Source organism: Gavia stellata, chromosome 1, assembly GCF_030936135.1.
Source record: "Gavia stellata isolate bGavSte3 chromosome 1, bGavSte3.hap2, whole genome shotgun sequence".
NCBI lineage: Eukaryota > Metazoa > Chordata > Aves > Gaviiformes > Gaviidae > Gavia > Gavia stellata.
Genome location: NC_082594.1, coordinates 68888357 through 68907087, shown reverse-complemented (window position 1 = coordinate 68907087; position 18731 = coordinate 68888357). Strand labels below are relative to the sequence as shown.

Sequence of the window (18731 nt, the reverse complement as noted above, 5' to 3'; positions counted from 1 at the left end):
TTCCCTGTCAACACCATAATTCAGCGTCAGTATACTTTACAATTGTGCTTTGGCACTCTCTGTATCGTGCTCTTTCTGCAGAGAAATGACAAGGATTTATTGAAGTGTGGTGAAGTTAACACAGCTCATCACTTTTTCAAATGCTTGGCTCCCTCCTAGAAATGCCAGTAGGTCTCTAGCTGGGCTATTAGTGCTATAAAACTGCCACTTCTTCCCTAATTGATGCTGGTGTCTCTACAGAAATCACTGACCCTCCTTAAAGTGATTTGGTGAACTTTGTTTCAGTGAAGACCAGTGGTGACCTATTGCAAAGTCAGCTGCAAATATTCTGTAGGTACCCCCTTCTTGGATGCATGCTCTGTGCTATCAGCAATTTTAACAATTACCTGGCATTGATAGGCTTAGTAGCTGCCTAACCTCATGTTCAAGTTAGTTACACAAAATAACTTTGAGAGGAAAAAGAAATATTTCAGATGTCTGTTTTTGTCTGTCCTCTTCATTATGTGTCCACAAGATGAAATAATTGTGGCTATTGCCTTCAGAGGAGGATTAATTTATTTCCTCAATATCAATAGCATGCACGTGAAAATGTCACTCTAGGAACAAGTAAGTATATTTAGATGGTGAAGTAAATTATGAAGTCAGGAGTGCCTCTTCGGCATAAAGTGACATGTGTAACATCTGTTATTCTGGAATACAAGAAGATCGTGGAAGGGGATTCGTCTTAAAGATCCAGAAAAATTGTAGACACCAATAGCTGAAGTGTTCATAGTCTCTAGCTTAATTTTTTCATACAAAGTCTACAATGAGACCATTGTTCTCTATGCTGAATTCTGTATGCAGTTCCCCTGGTCGTTCTGCTGGAGCATAGGGGTGCCCCACCAGTGGTCCATCACCCTGGTATTCTGCTCCTGACAGTGACTATAGCCAATTCAATCTAGGAAGTGTGTGCAAACCTGGCCCCTCTCTGCAGCCCATTCCCGTCCGCTTCCCCAACATCCACCAACATATTTATTTGGTCTAATACTTCTTGCATTTTTACTGCAGATTGATCTAGGTTCTCTAATATATCTGCTACAAAGAATTCACAGGATCTTCCTAACATCTCCAGCAGTAAAAACTGACGCAAGGAATTCATGGCACTTCTGTCTTAGAGCCTTCTCTTTCCAGTTATGGAAAAAAAGGATTTATAAGAGAGGACCATCTTTGCTATCAGACAGTCCGAGCATTTACTGCAGAAAAGTCAGCCAATGAGTTTTCTTTCCCAAAAATCCATTACCTGGACATTTCCAACTACTTCCTTTCTATAGACAGCCCATTAAGTCATGGTTGGGCCACACCAAACAGGAGGTAGAGGGGTTTTTTCTTTTTAAAGTTTGTTCTTTCTCTCACTACTCTAAAAAAGGCTTCAGTCCCTTTGCAGTTGAATGTTCTGGGTCAGAACTGCCAACATGGGTTGGTCAAAAGTTGGCCAAATCAAAGTACTCATTTTCATTTTGCCAGGTCACCTGGTCTAGTGGATAGAAGGGAAACAGTAGTTGTGATATAACTGACGTTCTTGATACATGGCGTGCTCTTACAACTAGGGAGATACGGTCTTAAAGGAGTCCCTGTATGATGCCCATTTCATGGAGATCTGTCAAGTCCTTTCAGCATTTTCATTACCAATTTGGATGATGGAGTAGGAATCTATGTCTAAAACTGTCAGTGAACATCAGGATTGGTCAAGGTAAGTGCCGAGTTTTGCTTAGACGGGAGCAATTATACAGGATGGATAAACACAGGTTGGGAATCAGTACAGTCTAAAGGATCTAGTTTGAATAGTGAGAGCAGAGGTGTGGAACACCCGACCTTGAATGAGCTCTGTTCTGTGTGCTGGTTTTGTTAAACCAAGATACGTAATTATTGAGAACAGACATGTGAAGAGTTTTCAAATGTGAAAACACTGCAGTTGTGACTAATTGTGCTTGCACACCCTTACACTAATGGAAAGACAAAAGGAAACAATTTCTAGAAATGAAGGTTTAGATCAGATGCTCCTGAAAGGTTTGTAAGGATATAAGTATTGAAATCATGGAGCAGGTTGTTCAAGGATATGAAATATCTTTCTATTACACAGTAACTCTCAGGCTGGTCAAGGAATACTTGTCCTTCATTTAGTGTGTACTGGGGAATGGGGGGTGATGGACACTGCCGAATCTCTTAAAAATCCTTTCAGCCTTCTGGCTCTATGATTTTAAATGCATTGAAATTCATGGCATTCCCAACATTTATTTGCAAAGATTGTAAAAAAATTTCATCAAGGTAACAAGAAATTTACAGTACTAGAGTAGTTTATGGGAATATGAAAATGAAATGGTAGAAAAGTGGAGAAATTCAGTCCTTTGCCTCCACCAGCTGCTATTTATTTTAATGTGCATCTGACAAAGTAAAATAAACTTTCAGAATGCCAGATTGGTGAATATGTAACAACAGCTATAACCCAAAATATTGCAGAAAGAGCTGACTCTGTCACATTTGCCATTTGTTTTCAGTTAGTTAGAGAATACTTTGTGACATGTTTATTGTACTTTGTGATGCATATTTCAGTGTTTCTGTTGCATTAGAGAACATTTATTTCCTTTTCTTTTTAAATATGATATCCAACTTTAGAAGATAGAAAAAGGACAAAACTGGGCTTAATCTGGAGTTGAAAAATCATGTTTGCTGGTAAAAATATACCAGCTGTCCAGAGACAGTTTACTAAAAAAACTATGCGTACATATGTTGTCATGCTCCTTTGCTCTATTTTGTAATGTTTCTGACTCTGCAGGGAAGACATCTAGATGGCTCCACTTTAAGTCATGATGTGGTGTAAAACTGAAACAAAGTGAAAAATGGCATTTATATCCCCCCCTCACTCATATGTATCTGTAACTTAGATGTTTTCATGCATCATTGCTTCCACAAACTCCATCAGAGAGGATACACAGGGTAGAAATTGAAAGTCTGTCAGCAAGCCCATCCTTTTAAGTTGTAAGCATTTGGAAAACTAGAATGTTTTGACCTGTGCAAGAAAGCATCTTATTTTTGTTGGTCTTGTTCATAATTCTTACAAGGAATAGTATTCAAAATCCAGCTTCCCATCTTTTCTGTATTTCGTAGGAGCCATAGTCTGTTTTTACCCACGTTGTACTGTGTATCACAAGCCTATGTTAAGAACACATAAATGCTGGATCTCACATGTGTCCAAGTCAACTGGGTGTGGAAAGACTCCAGTCACTGCTTTTAGATTTGGCATTTCAGGACTTGTTTTTCTGATCCCTTTCTTTCCATGTCATATTGCTGCTCTCCAGCTGCTGTACGCTATAGCTGACACCTTCAAAATCCTTCCCATCATTTACAACTGTTTTTCTGGTGGCCTCTTGTCCCTTTTGGGGGTCGCATGTCTTAAAAATCCTGTAAAAGCTGTTGAAGTTTATGGATCTCTGCAAATAGTGAAGCTTGCCTGTCTGAAGGCATGATGATCATGAGTGTTGCAGGCTCAGCCAAGGCACTCCCACCCACAATTTCCTACATCTTGTTTTCATGTGGAGTGATGGCTGGCTCCCACAGGGGACAGGATTATTCCCTCTTAGAGAAGGTTGCTGGCAGTGTGTGTTTATTCAGACTGAGAGGTTTAACAGGCCCACTACCTTCCCTTTTTGGTGGGCCCTGATGTGAAGAAGAATGCTGCTTCATGGAGGAGGTGATCCTCAAAGCAGTGTTAGAGGGATAGTCAGAGTAGGTGTTCCCAGACTGAAGGCATGATGGTTCTCCTACAAGGATGCAAATGCCATTAGGAAGGGCAGCATTACAAAGGCAGAGCCTGTAGCACCAGAGTAGCAAAACCTCTATGGAGGAATTACTAGAAGAGGCCGCATAATATGCACTAGAGAATGGATGTTACTTCCTCCATGTCTAATCATATATTCTTTCCTTACCTATTCCCTGATCTGCTCCTCACAGTTTTTTTATGCTATCTTCCCCTTGTAGCATCAAATCTTCAGTCTAATATTATGAATAACCCAATTCCAGTATGAGTTCTTTATTTTGTGGGGACAGAAATTAAACTTTTAACTAGAAAAAGGAATTGTTTGTTTGGTTTTTTTTAAATAACGCTACTTATTCTAGGTAGACCTAAAAATCAGCCAAAAGACCTCATACTCTGGTTATTTAGAATAGCCACTGAAGATACAGCTTCTGAACTTACAAAGCAGGAACAATTAGTAGTTTATTGAACAAAGCTTTTTCATAAAGCAGATTTGTTTTTACTTGTATAGGATCCTCTTTATGAACAATAAATCAAGAACTAAAAACTACTTTTCCATATTTGTTATACCTGTACCATCTTTATTAATAATAAACAGGTTTGGGGCCATCTCTATACATGCAATTCTGCCATCTAATGGGTAGGGGGGTTGGGGAGAGGATTACAGAGTATTTAGTATGGGCTTCAGTCGTGTTTAGTCCTGGATTATTGTGTGTTTAATCACAAGCACAAATTGCTGCGCAGTCAAAGACTGCCTTACAGGGTAATGTATCAAACACATAAAATTGTAACAGTTTGGTTGTGCTTATCTTGCCTTTTTAGTAATCTAAAACAAATATGAAACTTTATGGCAGTTTAAGTACAAGCTTCCTAACTGGAAGTCTTAAAACGACACATAATTTATAGAGGACTGTCTGTAATACACAAGCTATAGAAAAGGAATTTATCTTCATTTTCCGTAAGCTAAGATAAATGTATATAAACACCCAGGCTGGGTACAACTCACTAAGCCTATTTCCCCTTGCTTACCCTCTCTGGCATATCAGAGTGAGGGCTAGAGAGCCCTAACTTCTTCAGGTGCAACACAATCCCGGGTACACAATCTCCCGAGGGAAAAAAATGTGTGTACCTGAGCTTCAGTCTTATTGCTTAAATTTAATTAATCTAACTAACTTAGCATTTTACATTAATTTCTCCCTCCTACTTGTCATCCTGAGTTGAAAAAAGGATGATATGCTGTAGCGTGAGATTAAAATTCAGGAAGGTGTCGGGTCTCCTGTTGAGAGGAGAGGGACTGAAGACTTCCAGACTTTGAGGGCTGGGTTTGTTTTGTTTTGGTTTGTATTTTATTGAATACAGCTGTGCCATGAGAAGTGTATAGCAATTTGAGGGAAAGGGTCTGTCATGAGTATGGAGGAGTATACTTTCAGGCCTTCAGTTTCAGCATAATTGCTATATTTTTAAAGATGCCAGTGAGATGAGAGCTTTGAAACCACTTTGGATTTATATTCTGTGTAGAGTCTACAGAATTTGACAGGCAGATCCGAGCACATATATTAGACTTATTTAAATATAAATAGCTACATGTCAAAGGCATAGCCGCATGTCTTTAATGATGCCTTGCTTTATCTTATATGTCAATAGAAATTTTCAGGGGGGTGGGAGGGGATCCCTCAGTAAAATGTGGGAAAACTTGACCTCTTCCCAGGAAAAGGGGTGACTGTGGTTAGGTGCTGAAAGACTGCTGATGCCTGAGAGATTTTAGCATCTAATTTCACTGCAAGGAGAGCAGCTACCAATCTAAAGGAAAGCAAAGGTCAAGTTCTCACCCACATGTGCTAGCCTGGTGAAAAGTAGTGTTAAATGTGAGTGAGAGCTTTATACATGCATGCAAAAATGGATCTAGGGGAATACCCAAGCTCCATTTTTAGGGAAAACATTATCCTGACACTTTTTTTGAAATTTACACCCCAGATTCAGAGGAAGTATTGGTATTTAGCATAGAAATGGTTGTTGTTAATCTAATTCAAGAGGCGAAGAGGGCAGTGAGTCATACTTCGCATCATACTTTCTTCTCCAGCCTTGGATGACTCCTGTGTAACACTTTTCACACAATTATGGATGTGTGTGTGTATTACATAATGTATAGTGTATGTGTATATATAATGTATAGTGTACCTATACATGTATATAGCATATACAGTATGTGGTGTGTATACATTCTTTACATATATACAAATATATTTATACATTCATACATATACTGCCTTTTTCAGTGAGAAGGGAGAGGTCATAAACCAAACTGCAAACACACCTGAAGGGTGGGGAGAAGGTTTTAATGTGTTCTGATTCCAGCTGAATAAGTTTTCTGATCTCAGCTGACATTTACTCTGACTCTTATATTTATTGTCCTTGCCAATTACAACACGCTGGCTGTTATTTCCTGCTTTAGCTATATCACTGTTCCAGTCTTTCAAAGCATTATTTTTTGTCACTTTTGATTGAAAACACTTTTCCTTTAGATGCAGGCCAATGTGCGCTCCGTTTGCTATGTAGATGGTAGCATTTTATTGCTTAGCATCAAGTAGTAACTTTGAAACCTGGAAAGAAATTTTACACCTGCCCGTTCATCTCTTTCTTTTTGAAGAGTTCAATCATATTAGCAATTTTGCAGATATACATTCTGTGTGATGCTGTCTCTGGAAGAAAGTACACAGAAACCAAGAAGGAATTAATGTCTGATATTTTCTCCTTCTGCTCCAGAAATTTTTCAATGCAAAACACACGGAAGTCAGCCTTAAAAACCAGAAATACGTTTTCATTTTTCCTTTCCCCTAACTTCAGCCGGGCTGCCAGGTCAGTCAAAACCACTGCAAAAGTTATTCAAACAAGAAAACCACCCAAACCCAGAAGCTGGCTATTGAAAAAGTAAATCTGTTAAAGATATAATTTGTTGGCATGCTTTTCAAAAAGGAGTCTGAAACTAGATTACTTGATTTTCTGTAAGTGATCTCAGCACCTTCCACCTTTATAATAGCAAGTTGTGCTGCTAAGCAGCAACACATGTAGTAATATTCTTACATGTTATCTTTACAAAACTAGCTGCAGTTTTATTCTGTTATTGGAGAGTATCCTTCAGATCTTCAGTATTTCCCTCCCTAAGGTGGAATTCCTCAGTTTCGCCCTCATAGGTGAACCCAATATTATGTGCCATGGGTATAGGGTCATTCTCAGTCTTGACTTGGTTCAGCAGCTACTGAGTCTCCTTCAGGAGTCTGTGTTGTATTTGTTGACAAAACATCCCTTTTATCACCTAACTCTGGTTTAATTCAATGGTGCAACAAAACCTACTGTTTTTTGAAATACCTACTCCACACTGTTACAACAGAAGCAGCCTACACTCTTGTTGATAACGTCTTACCATGAAAGTCCTCCAGCCATGTGATAGATAAATCTGGGCACCAACAAGCTTAGTTAGTTCCCCAGAGCCTGTCCAGTATCAGCCTTTTGCCAAGTCTCTAATTTTCCTCCTGTCCCCCTGAAAAACACATAATTTTCTCTTTTTTAATGCTTGTTTTGTCAATGTTACCACTTTCTGGACATACACTAGTGTAAAATCCCAGGTTTGCTTGGTACTATGCAATGGGAACAGGAGTAGCTGCCTCTCTGTCCCCTTCCTGCTCTTTTCTGGGTGAAGTGCAGTTTGCATAACCTTAGCCACCAAAAGATTAGGCCAAATTAATCTTCTAGGCTTCTTCTGCAGTCAAAAGGAGGACAGTGGATCTGCTCAAGCCTTGTAGTTCTTGCTGCCAGGTGCCTGATGGTGGCAGTCTGGATGGTCAGCACCAGGACAGAAAGGATTCTGGCTTTTGGACATCAGAATATATACCAAAACCTCCTTCTTCCCTGAAAAAGGTGCAGATAGATAGACCTACATCCAGGTAACTGCAACACTACCTATGGCCTGGGCCTGACTTTCAGCTACTTTGAATGAAAGGACCAGAAAAAACAACTGGTGTTTGCTATCAGAGAGGGCCTGTCAACGTTCTAAACTTTTAATGCTAACACCTACATAGGGGCCATTGCACCTTTCACAACCCCCAGAACCAGAGCCAGCTTTGACTCAATGGTTTTTCACGCCAAAATAGTTGTCTTCCTTGATCAAGGAAGACTCATCCCCTTTGTAGCGCATGCTGTAAGCAGAGTAGTGAATCCTGCCTTTAAAGTTTTGAAGTTTCTTTATCATCCATAGGATAGAATCTGGTTTTAGGCTAATTCAGGCTGACATGTTCTTCCTGAGCCCATTGATAGGGATGTCAGTTGGTGTGAGTCAAGGCTAGTTATAACATGCTCACTAGAACTGGACTTAGGCGAGCAATCAAATACAAGCACGTAATACAGTTTGTGATTGCTATCAGTTTGGGAAAATTAGACCTGATGGCTTCAAGGGAACGGCTTACTATCTGTTACAGTCTCCCAAACTATCTAGGGAATTCGTAAAATAGGGTAAGTCATGTTAGGCACATGAAACTCCAACAATCTTAATATTATATAGCAGACAGTTTCTTTTGATCATCTTTTTGACAGAAAATCAATTAGAGTTTAAATAACTTTGGACATAATATTTGCTGCTTCTTGCATCTCCAGGTTTTTTCAACTAACTATATATTCCAGACAACAAACACACTTCACTGCCCTTTCAGTTTCTATTTTCCACATATCTTATTTTCTACACATCTTTGATTTGTTTCAGGCAGGTAAGTGCCATAGAAGTGTCACTGCCAATATCAGAGATAGCAGCTCTGTGCAGTCCCGCAATTACTGAAGGACATACATACAAATAACATTTTTGAGAAGTGCGTATCTTCATATACAATATATCTGCTTAAATGTGCTGCCAGGGCTGGTGGCTCTTCAGTGTTATGGTGATTCTATTCATCTCAGAAGCACTTTTTTTCTTTATTGGGCATTGGTTTTAACATTTCTGAATTGCTTTACTTGTTGCTGTCATATGTTTGGACCATTCAATGAGTCAGTCCCTTTGCATGAGCCAGTTGTTTGGCGTGGGCTCCTTACAGCGTGCTGGAGGCAGATCACTTCTCCTGGCCCTGTACTTCTCATACCAGAAACAGCAGCCCCAGCTGCTGCGGGCAGCCACTCGGGTCTGTCTGTCCCGGCTGCTGTAGGGATAGGCACACATTGCCTGTACTCCAGGTTGGTGAGATGCAAGGCAGCTGCGGACCTCCCATGTCTGTGTCAGCCCAGTGCTGAGCCCAGGGCACAGGCTGACTCAGAGGCAGGCTGAGGTCCTTACTCACGGCCGAGTGCAGTGCATGCTCAGCTCTTGCACTGGAATTGGCTTGTGTCCTGCCAGCTCAGTGCATGGAAAGCCCACGCTCATGTTTTTGTAGCCATTGTCCTGGCTGGGTACGTCTGCAGCTATAGAGAGAAAAGAGATAGCCCCCACTTGGGGAAAATACGGGTATCATCTAATGTACTTCTTTTTCTAAAACCAAACTGCTAATGCAAAACAAATGATAGCTGTGCGTAAGACACCTTTAATTTTTTCATGCACACTGATGCTAGAAAACCCACAATGAGGAAAGAAGGTCAGGATAAAACATGAGTCGTATACGATAGAAGTGACACCATGAGCTGCTTGTTTAGTGCATGGGAATGTGTTCACTGTGTAAGTCAAATTGCTGCTAAAAGCCCTTTAGCTAGTGCAGTGAAAGAATTCCTCCAAGAGGATTATAGTGTTCCTTAAGTCCACAATAGAACTTCACTGATATTAGCAGCAATAGCAGTTACGCTTCAAGGGCAGTGTACAAAGCCCTAAGTTTTGTATTTAAAACATAGCGTCACTTCACCTTGAGGAATTATGATGACTAGTCCCATTGCAATAACAAAAAATCCCAATAAAGCCAGACTTCAGCTGATAGAATATCCTTCCTAAGGAGTTCAATTCCTAAACTTAATAGTGATATTAAAATAATTAACTGTAAAGCCCCTTGTGTGATTTTATGGCTTCCTCCTTGTGTATTTGTTGCTATTAACTCATTGTGTTCCCAACTAAGAAAAGTGCTTATGTGCATGCTTAAATCTCAGTTCAGTCAGTGAACATGGGAGTGTAAGTGCTTTGTAGAGCCAGGGCCCATTGGATTCTAAGATGCCCTGAAGCAGATGTTTCTGTTTAGTCCCTGTGTCCACAGAGACTATGCATCTCTTCAGTATTCACTCTTGTTTTGAACTTAGCCACCTACATGCTGATAAAGAAGGCATTTATTTTTAAGCCAGTAAGACCTCTTTTCCCATGATTGTCTAGCTTAAACAACAAACAAAATATTTCATCTATCTTGGTATTAATCCATAAAGTATCAGTTCTGGGGTAGCCCACACTGAAAAGTAGATTACTTGGAGCTTCGGTTTCCTACAGCTTTTTAGAGCTTTTCATGCTTTGGGTTTTGGGGGTTTTTTTTGGCTTTTTTCCTTGCTTTTCCTTGAGGACAGAATCCATAGAGATGGGAGAGGAGAAAGCCCATCATAACTGATATTTGAGTCACTGCTTAGTTTGAAACACTCCTGGGTTTGGTAGAGGATTATGTGTACCAATAAATGGAGAGCATTTCTAATTTCCTTTTGTTAGAAACATAACAGAGAAGGCTGCCTTACTTGGCTGGTTCATGAAGGAAGAAGAATGATCTTTTTCCAGCTTTTTCCTCTACTGCAGCTTTTGCATTAAAAAGTCTAGCTCCCTTCTGTTCATTTCAAGAAACTGTAGTAGACTAAATGTTCAAAGATTGGCAGACTTCCCTCAGATGATTATGAATATTTCATTTGTCTCTGGTTTTGGTAGTACTGTTGAATATTTGATCATGTCAAAACAACCATGTATAACTGACACTTAAAGAGACTGGCAACAAACACTGCTGCTCATAAATAGCCTTCTCTTTACTGTGCAGTTCCGAAGTAGTGAAGAAAACATGGCTATTTGAGCGTAAAATGTACAAAGACGGATCCAGGAATAATGCATCAGCCATTATAAGAAAAGCACTTTGCACCCTGTTTCCATATTGCTTGTTTAGAGTGGGCTAGATAAAGGACAATTACAGCATCCGCTGCTTAGATGCACAAAGTATAATAATTGCTATCATTTTCCATTGTAATAAATAGTTGGAGAAACTGACTTGAAGGACAAAATGCGTAAACAGCCTCCCTGATTTTTGAGATGCTATGATGTACATGTCCCCTACTTGAAGTGGCTCCGGATGCTGGATTCGTACTGTACAGTCTCTCCATCTAGTGGTTAGATTGACAGGATGCCCTATATTCTTCATAACCTTTCAAGATGTTCACAACTGAAAATGACTGGGAGCTGTTAAAATATGAAGGAAATACTTTATGAGAGAAAGCATACAGCTACATTAAGTAAGGACAAGAGACTAGGGTAAATGCAGAGAAGAAAACGCAGCAGAATTCATGAGAGAAATCAGGTTAGATCTTCATCACTGAAGCTTTCCCTTCCTAATAGCTAACTTTGGCCCAACTCCCTGGCCTTATAGATATATATATAAAAACCCAGCCTGCCCATGTCTGAAGCAAGTATGTACAGTTGTACATGTTAGTGCCTTACAGGGGTGACCCGGATATGTGCCTCTGGCACTGTGAGCCTCAAAGTTGCCTGCTCTTGCAGCAAGACCGCCTCTGTGTACAACCATCCCTCAGCTCTTTATTGCCTGGCACCTGTGCCTCCTTCTGAGCAGGTGAAGTGCCACCAGTACTCCCTTGGTCCCACAACTCATGGCCAGCTGAATCCAGAGGGAGCTGAGCAGGGGCTGCAGTAGGTCAAACTCTCGGCTCTGGAGCACAGGAGGGGGCAGGCCGTCCCCTTGGGCAGGGCACTGCCCAGGGCTCTTCTCCCATATGGAGCCACGTGGTGGCTAAGAAAAATATTAAAAGCAGTAAGTCCCTCACTGGAGGCAGGAGGCTGTTGTCCTCTTTTGTCTGGGCTGGAAAGCTCCAATTTTTAGCCCGAAAAAAGCCCATGGGCTCAGCTGTGGTTGCTACCTGGCTGCTCCCTCAGTGACAGGCTGACTGGACCGTTTGACTTGGCCAGTGGTGAGGTCTGGACTGACCCCTGCATGCCTAAATTGGGAAACCAGAACCTGTTACCCTAAAATCATTTCATATGGCCCTTAGCCACATGATTATTTTTTGCCATGCCATTGTACAACAGCGTTCATGTGTTTGGAAGGTGCTGGCTAGCCTTCTGCAACGGCGCTTAGGGACACGGTTTAGTGGTGGACTTAGCAGTGTTAGGTTAATGGTTGGACTTGATGGTCTTGAAGGTCTTTTCCAACCCAAACAACTCTATGAGTCTATGAAAAGGACAGACCCATTCTCTTTTCTCTTTAAGGAAAGGACAGACCTGTTCTCTTCAGAGGAAGCCAAGCTTCCTCTAGGTTGTGGCTTTTCCCCAGGTCCCTGTTGTGGCACACCCCCACGTTTGCCTGCACCCAGTCAGAGGTTGTGGCAGAGGTTCAGGCAGAGGTTCTGTTCTCTGAGGTTCCTGGCAGAGTGCCTGCCACGGCAGATCTTTGGGGTCCTTTTCTTCAACCTCCAACCTAACAAGCTCCACAGTTAGAGCAAAAGCTGTCTGCATCCCTTTTTACTAAACCCCTCCATTTCCTATTGTAAGCTCCCCTTTTCTGTGGTTTATGACCATTCCAGACTTTGACCAGTTCTCTTGAAATTTTCCATGCTCTGCCCAGAGTTGCCCAGTTTCTTCTTTTCCAATGCATGAAATAGCACTGCAGCCCATCACTCGGTGAGTGATGTATCTGCTATATCTTGTCGGCTGGAAGGGGAACGGATGCAGCTTTTGAGGTCAACCAAGCAATGTGTCATTTGGGCCCCTTTTGAGGACATTTCTACCACTGCCATCATCCTCACAGAATACCCCTGTGGCTTCTCCCATGCTCTGTGGCCTGTTGCATCTACTGTATCTGCTCAGCACACTGCCATAGTTATCTAAGTAGTGGTGTCTAACTTGCATGTCAGATTGAGTGGACAAGAAGAGTGAAAGGGAGTATTGGGTATGTATGCGAAATGCAGCTTGGCTATGGGGCAAATCCAGACGAGAGCCAATTGTGCCAGTCTTACGCTCAGTGCTGAGATTAGACAAGCTTGCCTGTTGCTGTGTCCGGCTGAGTTCTGAAAAACCAAAACACTTCTGCTACTTCCCAGGATGAAAGTAGGGGAGACGCACCATTTTCTCATTTAAAAAACCTCAAACCCTCCCCCCTCCAACTCCCTTCTTTTCTTTAAATATAGTGCCTTCCCTACATTAGAACAGGACTACCAAATTTGGCAGGAAATGGCCTTTGTCCCAGAGAAAACAGCTGAGTTTACAGCAAAGACATGTGTTTTCCAGCCATCCTGAATAAATACCTTTTGATCCCAATGGGCCAGTATTTCTTGTGTCATTTTTAAGATGTGGTTTAGATCTTCTATGTATTTTAAATGTATATAATATATTCCCTATATCTTCACATTTAGATTGGGCTTCACAAACTCGGCTATTCTAGAACATTATTTCAATCTATTTTTTCTCATCACCATCCAATGCTTTTCTATCAGCTGGCTGTCCAGATACTAGGCATTTCTGGTAGGCATTTCCATTTGACTACTGAAAATACAGTGTAGGAACTACGTTAAATTGTGCAGTAGTTTTAAAATAAGAAATAGAATAATTTTAGTGTTAAATTGCCTACTGTTTTTTCACCTGCAAAACTGTAATCTTTCTGTAGGTTACATCAACTTGAGCTATATTTTGTCGGAGGCCTTCCAGCACCTATAAACAGAGAACTTTTAAAGATAACACCTTCTAAAGGTGCGAAGCTGCAAAGACAATGAAACCAAGAGTGTGTAGATGAATATAGTACATGGTTTCAAAAACAAAATTCTGGGGGCACTTCCTGCAGAGTAGTCTAACACTTCTTGAAATCATCTGGCATTTCTTGCATTGTTAACGTATCCCAGAATGTACCAGGGTGATACCACAACCACCCTGAGACTCCGCTGATTGCCTTCACCACTGTCAAAGCAGCCGTGTTTAGGCTGAAGTGTTTTGGCGAGATGGAAGGAGTATAGCAAACAAGACCATAGAATCATAGAATCACAGAATCATTTCGGATGGAACAGGCCTTTAAGATCACACAGTTCAACTCTGTTTCCAAGATGTGGCAGAAAGCTAGGGGAAGGACAGTCACACAACAGCCCAACAGCATGCTCAGAGGCACCAAGCAATATGACTCTTCTCCCACCCCTTCAGTTGTCCAAGCACAACTCCAGTACCTCACGTGTCCTGGGCATCAAGCCAAAAAAAACCATCAGCATGCTGACTCCATCCTCGGGCATATCTGATTAAAACAGTAACTTCGATGCTGCAATTTTCTGGCAGCCAGAACACCAAGAAAAAGTGAGATTACTGAGGAAGAGGATGAGTTACCTAAGCATAAAATACAGTTAACAGCTACAGCAGCTCTGGATAGCAAATAAAAATCAAGAGAAGGATCGAGTACATTTCAAGGGATGCCTAGAGGTCATTTGTCCTTTGGACTCATCATACCATCCTTGTCCCCTCTGGAAAGCTGGGACATCCAGGTCACCTGGGACATCCAGGTCACCTGGGATTTAGAGCCATTAAGGGAGGACATACTTTATGATCCTTCCTCACTTCTGGTCCATTGCTTGCATTTCTTACTGCAGTTCCATACTTTTAATCTTTTCTCTGCAACAGTGAGAACAGAAATGTACTTTTGAAAAAAAAAAAAGTACTTTCAAAAAACCCCTGAAGTTCTAATTTTCTCGTTCTGTAACGAGCAAGTAAGTAAAGTAACGAGCAAGTAAATCATACTATAGAATTATAATACGAGGCACATAAAAATCAAAACAATTGGCTACGTTGGTGTAACATGGAAGTGAAAGACTCTGTGAGCACGACAGCTAACTAAGTTTGCTTTCCAATAGGTTTATCTCATGACAAATGAGTTTTTAAACTCAATTATAGATGACTGCAGCGGAAGGTCACCCTTAATAGATACTGGGGACACATTCTGAATGTCCTATTTCAGGAACAGTTGTGATCAGAGCTTTCTACTTTTTAATTATCAGAAGAGGAAGATGAGAGGAAAAAAATACAAAAAAAAAATCAAAATAGAACCTAAACTAGAGTGGATTCTCTGGTGTCTAATTTGAGTTCATTTCACATTTCATTTTCCTTCTTGACGAGAACATTAATGAGGATTCTTCTGCTCTAGTGACATGTGAAGAACTCAGTGTCAAAGACCTCTGTCCACCTAATAAGTTTCAAAACCTCAATCAAATTTACAAGGAATATATTGGGACCAATAGACAGACAGATTTAATTAACATATTGGCACAGACACAGTGACAATGCAGGCTTCCCTTCCTAAGGAAACAAGCTAAAGATGTGAAAATAGGATACATATGAAAATCACACCCATAGTGACTTCAGTTTTACACATCTTTCCTCCCCTTCTTTCTGATCTATATTTTTTCTGTGCAGAGGGTAAACTCTTGCAAACTCTTCAGGACAGAGATATATTATCTAAACACGGAGGGAAAATGTGCTGACTGATGCCTCTGGCTTTATTGAAGATCTTTAGCTGTGGATGCCATGGCTAGCTGGGGCTTTGCATTCCTCCATTAATATTAAACTTGTAACATAGCTGCAGCTAACATGGGATCCTGGATTCTTCAGTCAGAGGAAATTCCCATTAGTCATGAAAAATTTAGTTCAAATAAGCAATACAGGATTGGACCATTATCTATTATTAATCCTTTTTTCAAGCTAAAGTAATTATTAGATAAAAAAGTTATGTTCTTGAAATAAAAGAATAGTCCCCAGTGTTTTCAGAAAGGATGGATTTTATTTTGTAACTGCCTTTTTGCAGAAAATAATTGGAAGACTACACAGGAAAAATACTTGGGTTTTTTTAGCAGACTAAGTTGATGTGTGTTTTATTTACTTTCAACAGGAACACTTCTACTGAAATTCCAGATAGAACCAACCACTCTAGAAGGCTAGAATCATAATTAACTGAAAACAAACAGCGTCACCATATTATTTTGCTTTCCATATGTACTTACCCAGTTACTATATATGTTTTTAACTCAGTCCGATAAACACATATGTTATGCAAAAGCACCCACACCACAAAGAAATAGGTAAAGCTCTGACTATTTCCACTGCATTAGCATGTGCAAGTTGTACACCAGGCAACAGGAGATGACGTTTGACTCAGGTTATTAGTGGTTTCCACCTTTAACTGTGTTCCATTCCTTTACAGAGTTGTGCACATCAGTGTTCTCCTGTGTCAGCCTAAACCCATTCCTTTCCAACTTTTTTTTGTGTTAGGTAAAGTTTGGATGCATTGCATTCCAGGGAGCTGCCTTTTTGCTTATTTATGTTAGCAGCTTTACAGGGGCTTAGTTCCCTTGGGTGCAGTTTACTCTCAAGTACCACATTTAGGAGGCAAAAAGATCTTAAAGTGGACATAAATTACATTTGGCTGAGTACAAGACTCAATCGATATACTTTAAACATTTGAATACTTCCTGAATCCTGCTGGCACATCTGGGTTTGCTAAACACACGCTGGGGGGAAGTTGAAGAATTAACCATAACCTCGGGAGACCAGTGTGCTGAGGCTCCATCTAGAGTCAGTGGAGAGAGACTGGCTCCAAAATTAGCCTCCTTGCAGAGTTTGCTTTTCTCTGTTGGCTGCAAAGATGCTTAGGGAGACCAGCCTTGCTATTCTGGAGTTAATATTTTTGAATGTTTCCTAAGAAGAATAAAAATTAGCTGTTATTTTAATGTTTAACCTCCTTCTTAGAGCTCTAGACTCCAAAAGGGCATGATGCTTCAGTCCAGAACAGCTCAAAGGAGAGTATATTTGGAAGCACAGACTATACTTTAAATACTTCCACAGCAGAGCTGGGTTTGCCCACAGACTGTAACTACTGGTAAATTCATGATAGCAAGATGGGTTGTTGTACCATCACTTTGAAACTGATCATTTAAATCTGTGCTTCCTGTTTACCCAGTTCTACTCCATTTCCCCAATACAATAGCTCAACTGTGTCAGCATTTGGCACGCTTTTTTAAGAGCACAAAAAACTGGTTTTGATTATTATCACGAGTGAGGCCCTTTTATCAAAATGGTAAACTAAGTGGAAGAAATAGTCTAGAAAAGGATGAATCTTACCGCTTAACACTTCATAAAGTGCTGTTTGCAAGGCTTCTCTAGTGTCTGACTCCGAGTGTGACCATTGCCAACACTACACCAGGCCAGCTGAGGCTTTGTCTAGCCAAGCCTTGAAAACATCCAAGGACAGAGGTACTAAGCACAGTCCTAGTGTTGCTCTGCTGTTTCCACACCCTGAACAGAAAATGCTTCTGTTCGTTCACTTGTGCTTCGTAATGCTTCTCCATCTCAAGTAAGTCTTATGTACTGGAATAACTTGAGTGAAAACATTGTACAATTATACAAAATACCATACCTGAAAAGCAACTGGAGATGACTTACCAGCTATTAAGGACTAGATGCTAACTTTGTCACCTTTCTGCTTTTGCTCCAACCTTCACTGGGACTCTGGTTTATGCTTGCACGAAGCATGAAGCCTGCAGGGCTTCCCCTGGTGCCTGGTGGAGACAATGAAAGTCTTCCCACTGCATTCACTCACTTTTGGGTTTGGGTTTGTTTTGCTTCTGGAACTACAATGTTGATTATCATTGCTGATCCAAGACGAATAGCCCCAGGTTGTTAAAGCAATCAATCCAACAGCTCAGCTTCTTAAATTCTTTCTTTTTTCACCTTCCTCTAGGTTGGAAAAATCCACAAGAACGCTGCCCGCAAAAGAGAATACCATGTACTGTTCATGGTGATCACTACAGTTATCTGTTATCTCGTGTGTTGGATTCCCTATGGAGTTATAGCATTACTTGGAACATTTGGTAAGCCAGGTTTGGTGACTCCAGTTGCAAGCATCATACCTTCCATCCTAGCAAAAAGCAGCACTGTTTGCAATCCCATTATCTACATACTTATGAATAAGCAGGTAAGATATATATTATTTTTAAACTGTATTTTCTTCAGGGTCTGTCAGGCATTCTTGTCCACTGTGACTACCAGTTCTATAGATGTGTCTTTGGAAGAAGGGCATTCCAGGCTTGTCCAAACAATATCACTGGAGTCTTGGGGTGGAAGTGTTTGCAATCAACATAATATATTGCTAGATAGGAAGAACGGATAAACGTTTGCTCATTGAAATTGCTTGTGTTCTTCTTAGGACACACTGGGTGTTAATTTGTCTGCTGCAGAGTTGCCAAAGGTATTGACATCTATTTACAAGAAGAATACTCAAACATTTGGGGGGGGGGGGTGGCGGGTGGAGGAAAGAGGGACAAGAAGAAGAAGGGTATTTCATGACCTTGAAAACAATATAAAGGAGGAGACTGTTTGCAAATATCATTTTCATTACAGATCCCCTTGAAAACAAGTGGTCATTGCAATTACAGTTTTTGTGGATTTCTGTATCCTTCCTGTTAAATCCCCAGCTCAGCTACATGCCAAAATAGATAATTAATTTTGTCTCATGAGGACCAACGCCAATTCTAACACTTCCAAAATGCCTAGATATAGTTCAGGTGTCTCGTTCCTGTAAATGGCATTTTCAGTACACAAAAGTGAACTTCCTAATGTTTGTGTTTTGACAGCTCTGGCTATAAAGTTTGATAATGGCAGATCTGGAAGTTTTAAAAGTGTTTTGCAGTAAGAAATTTGGAAAACGTGCACAGTTTATGAAAACACCTTATCTATTTTATTACATTACGTGTTAGATGTTGTTCTCAATTT

The 18731-nt window shown here is 40.6% G+C and overlaps 1 protein-coding gene across 1 annotated transcript in view; it reads left to right on the top strand.

Annotated features, from left to right (window-relative positions):
* The window catches only part of LOC132317625 (pinopsin-like), a 92590-nt gene that overhangs the window by 49180 nt on the left and 24679 nt on the right, over positions 1–18731 (top strand). The window contains exon 3 of the mRNA XM_059822167.1: positions 17701–17934. Within this exon, the coding sequence (XP_059678150.1) occupies positions 17701–17934 (234 nt within the window). The remainder of the gene's footprint in view (positions 1–17700; positions 17935–18731) is intronic.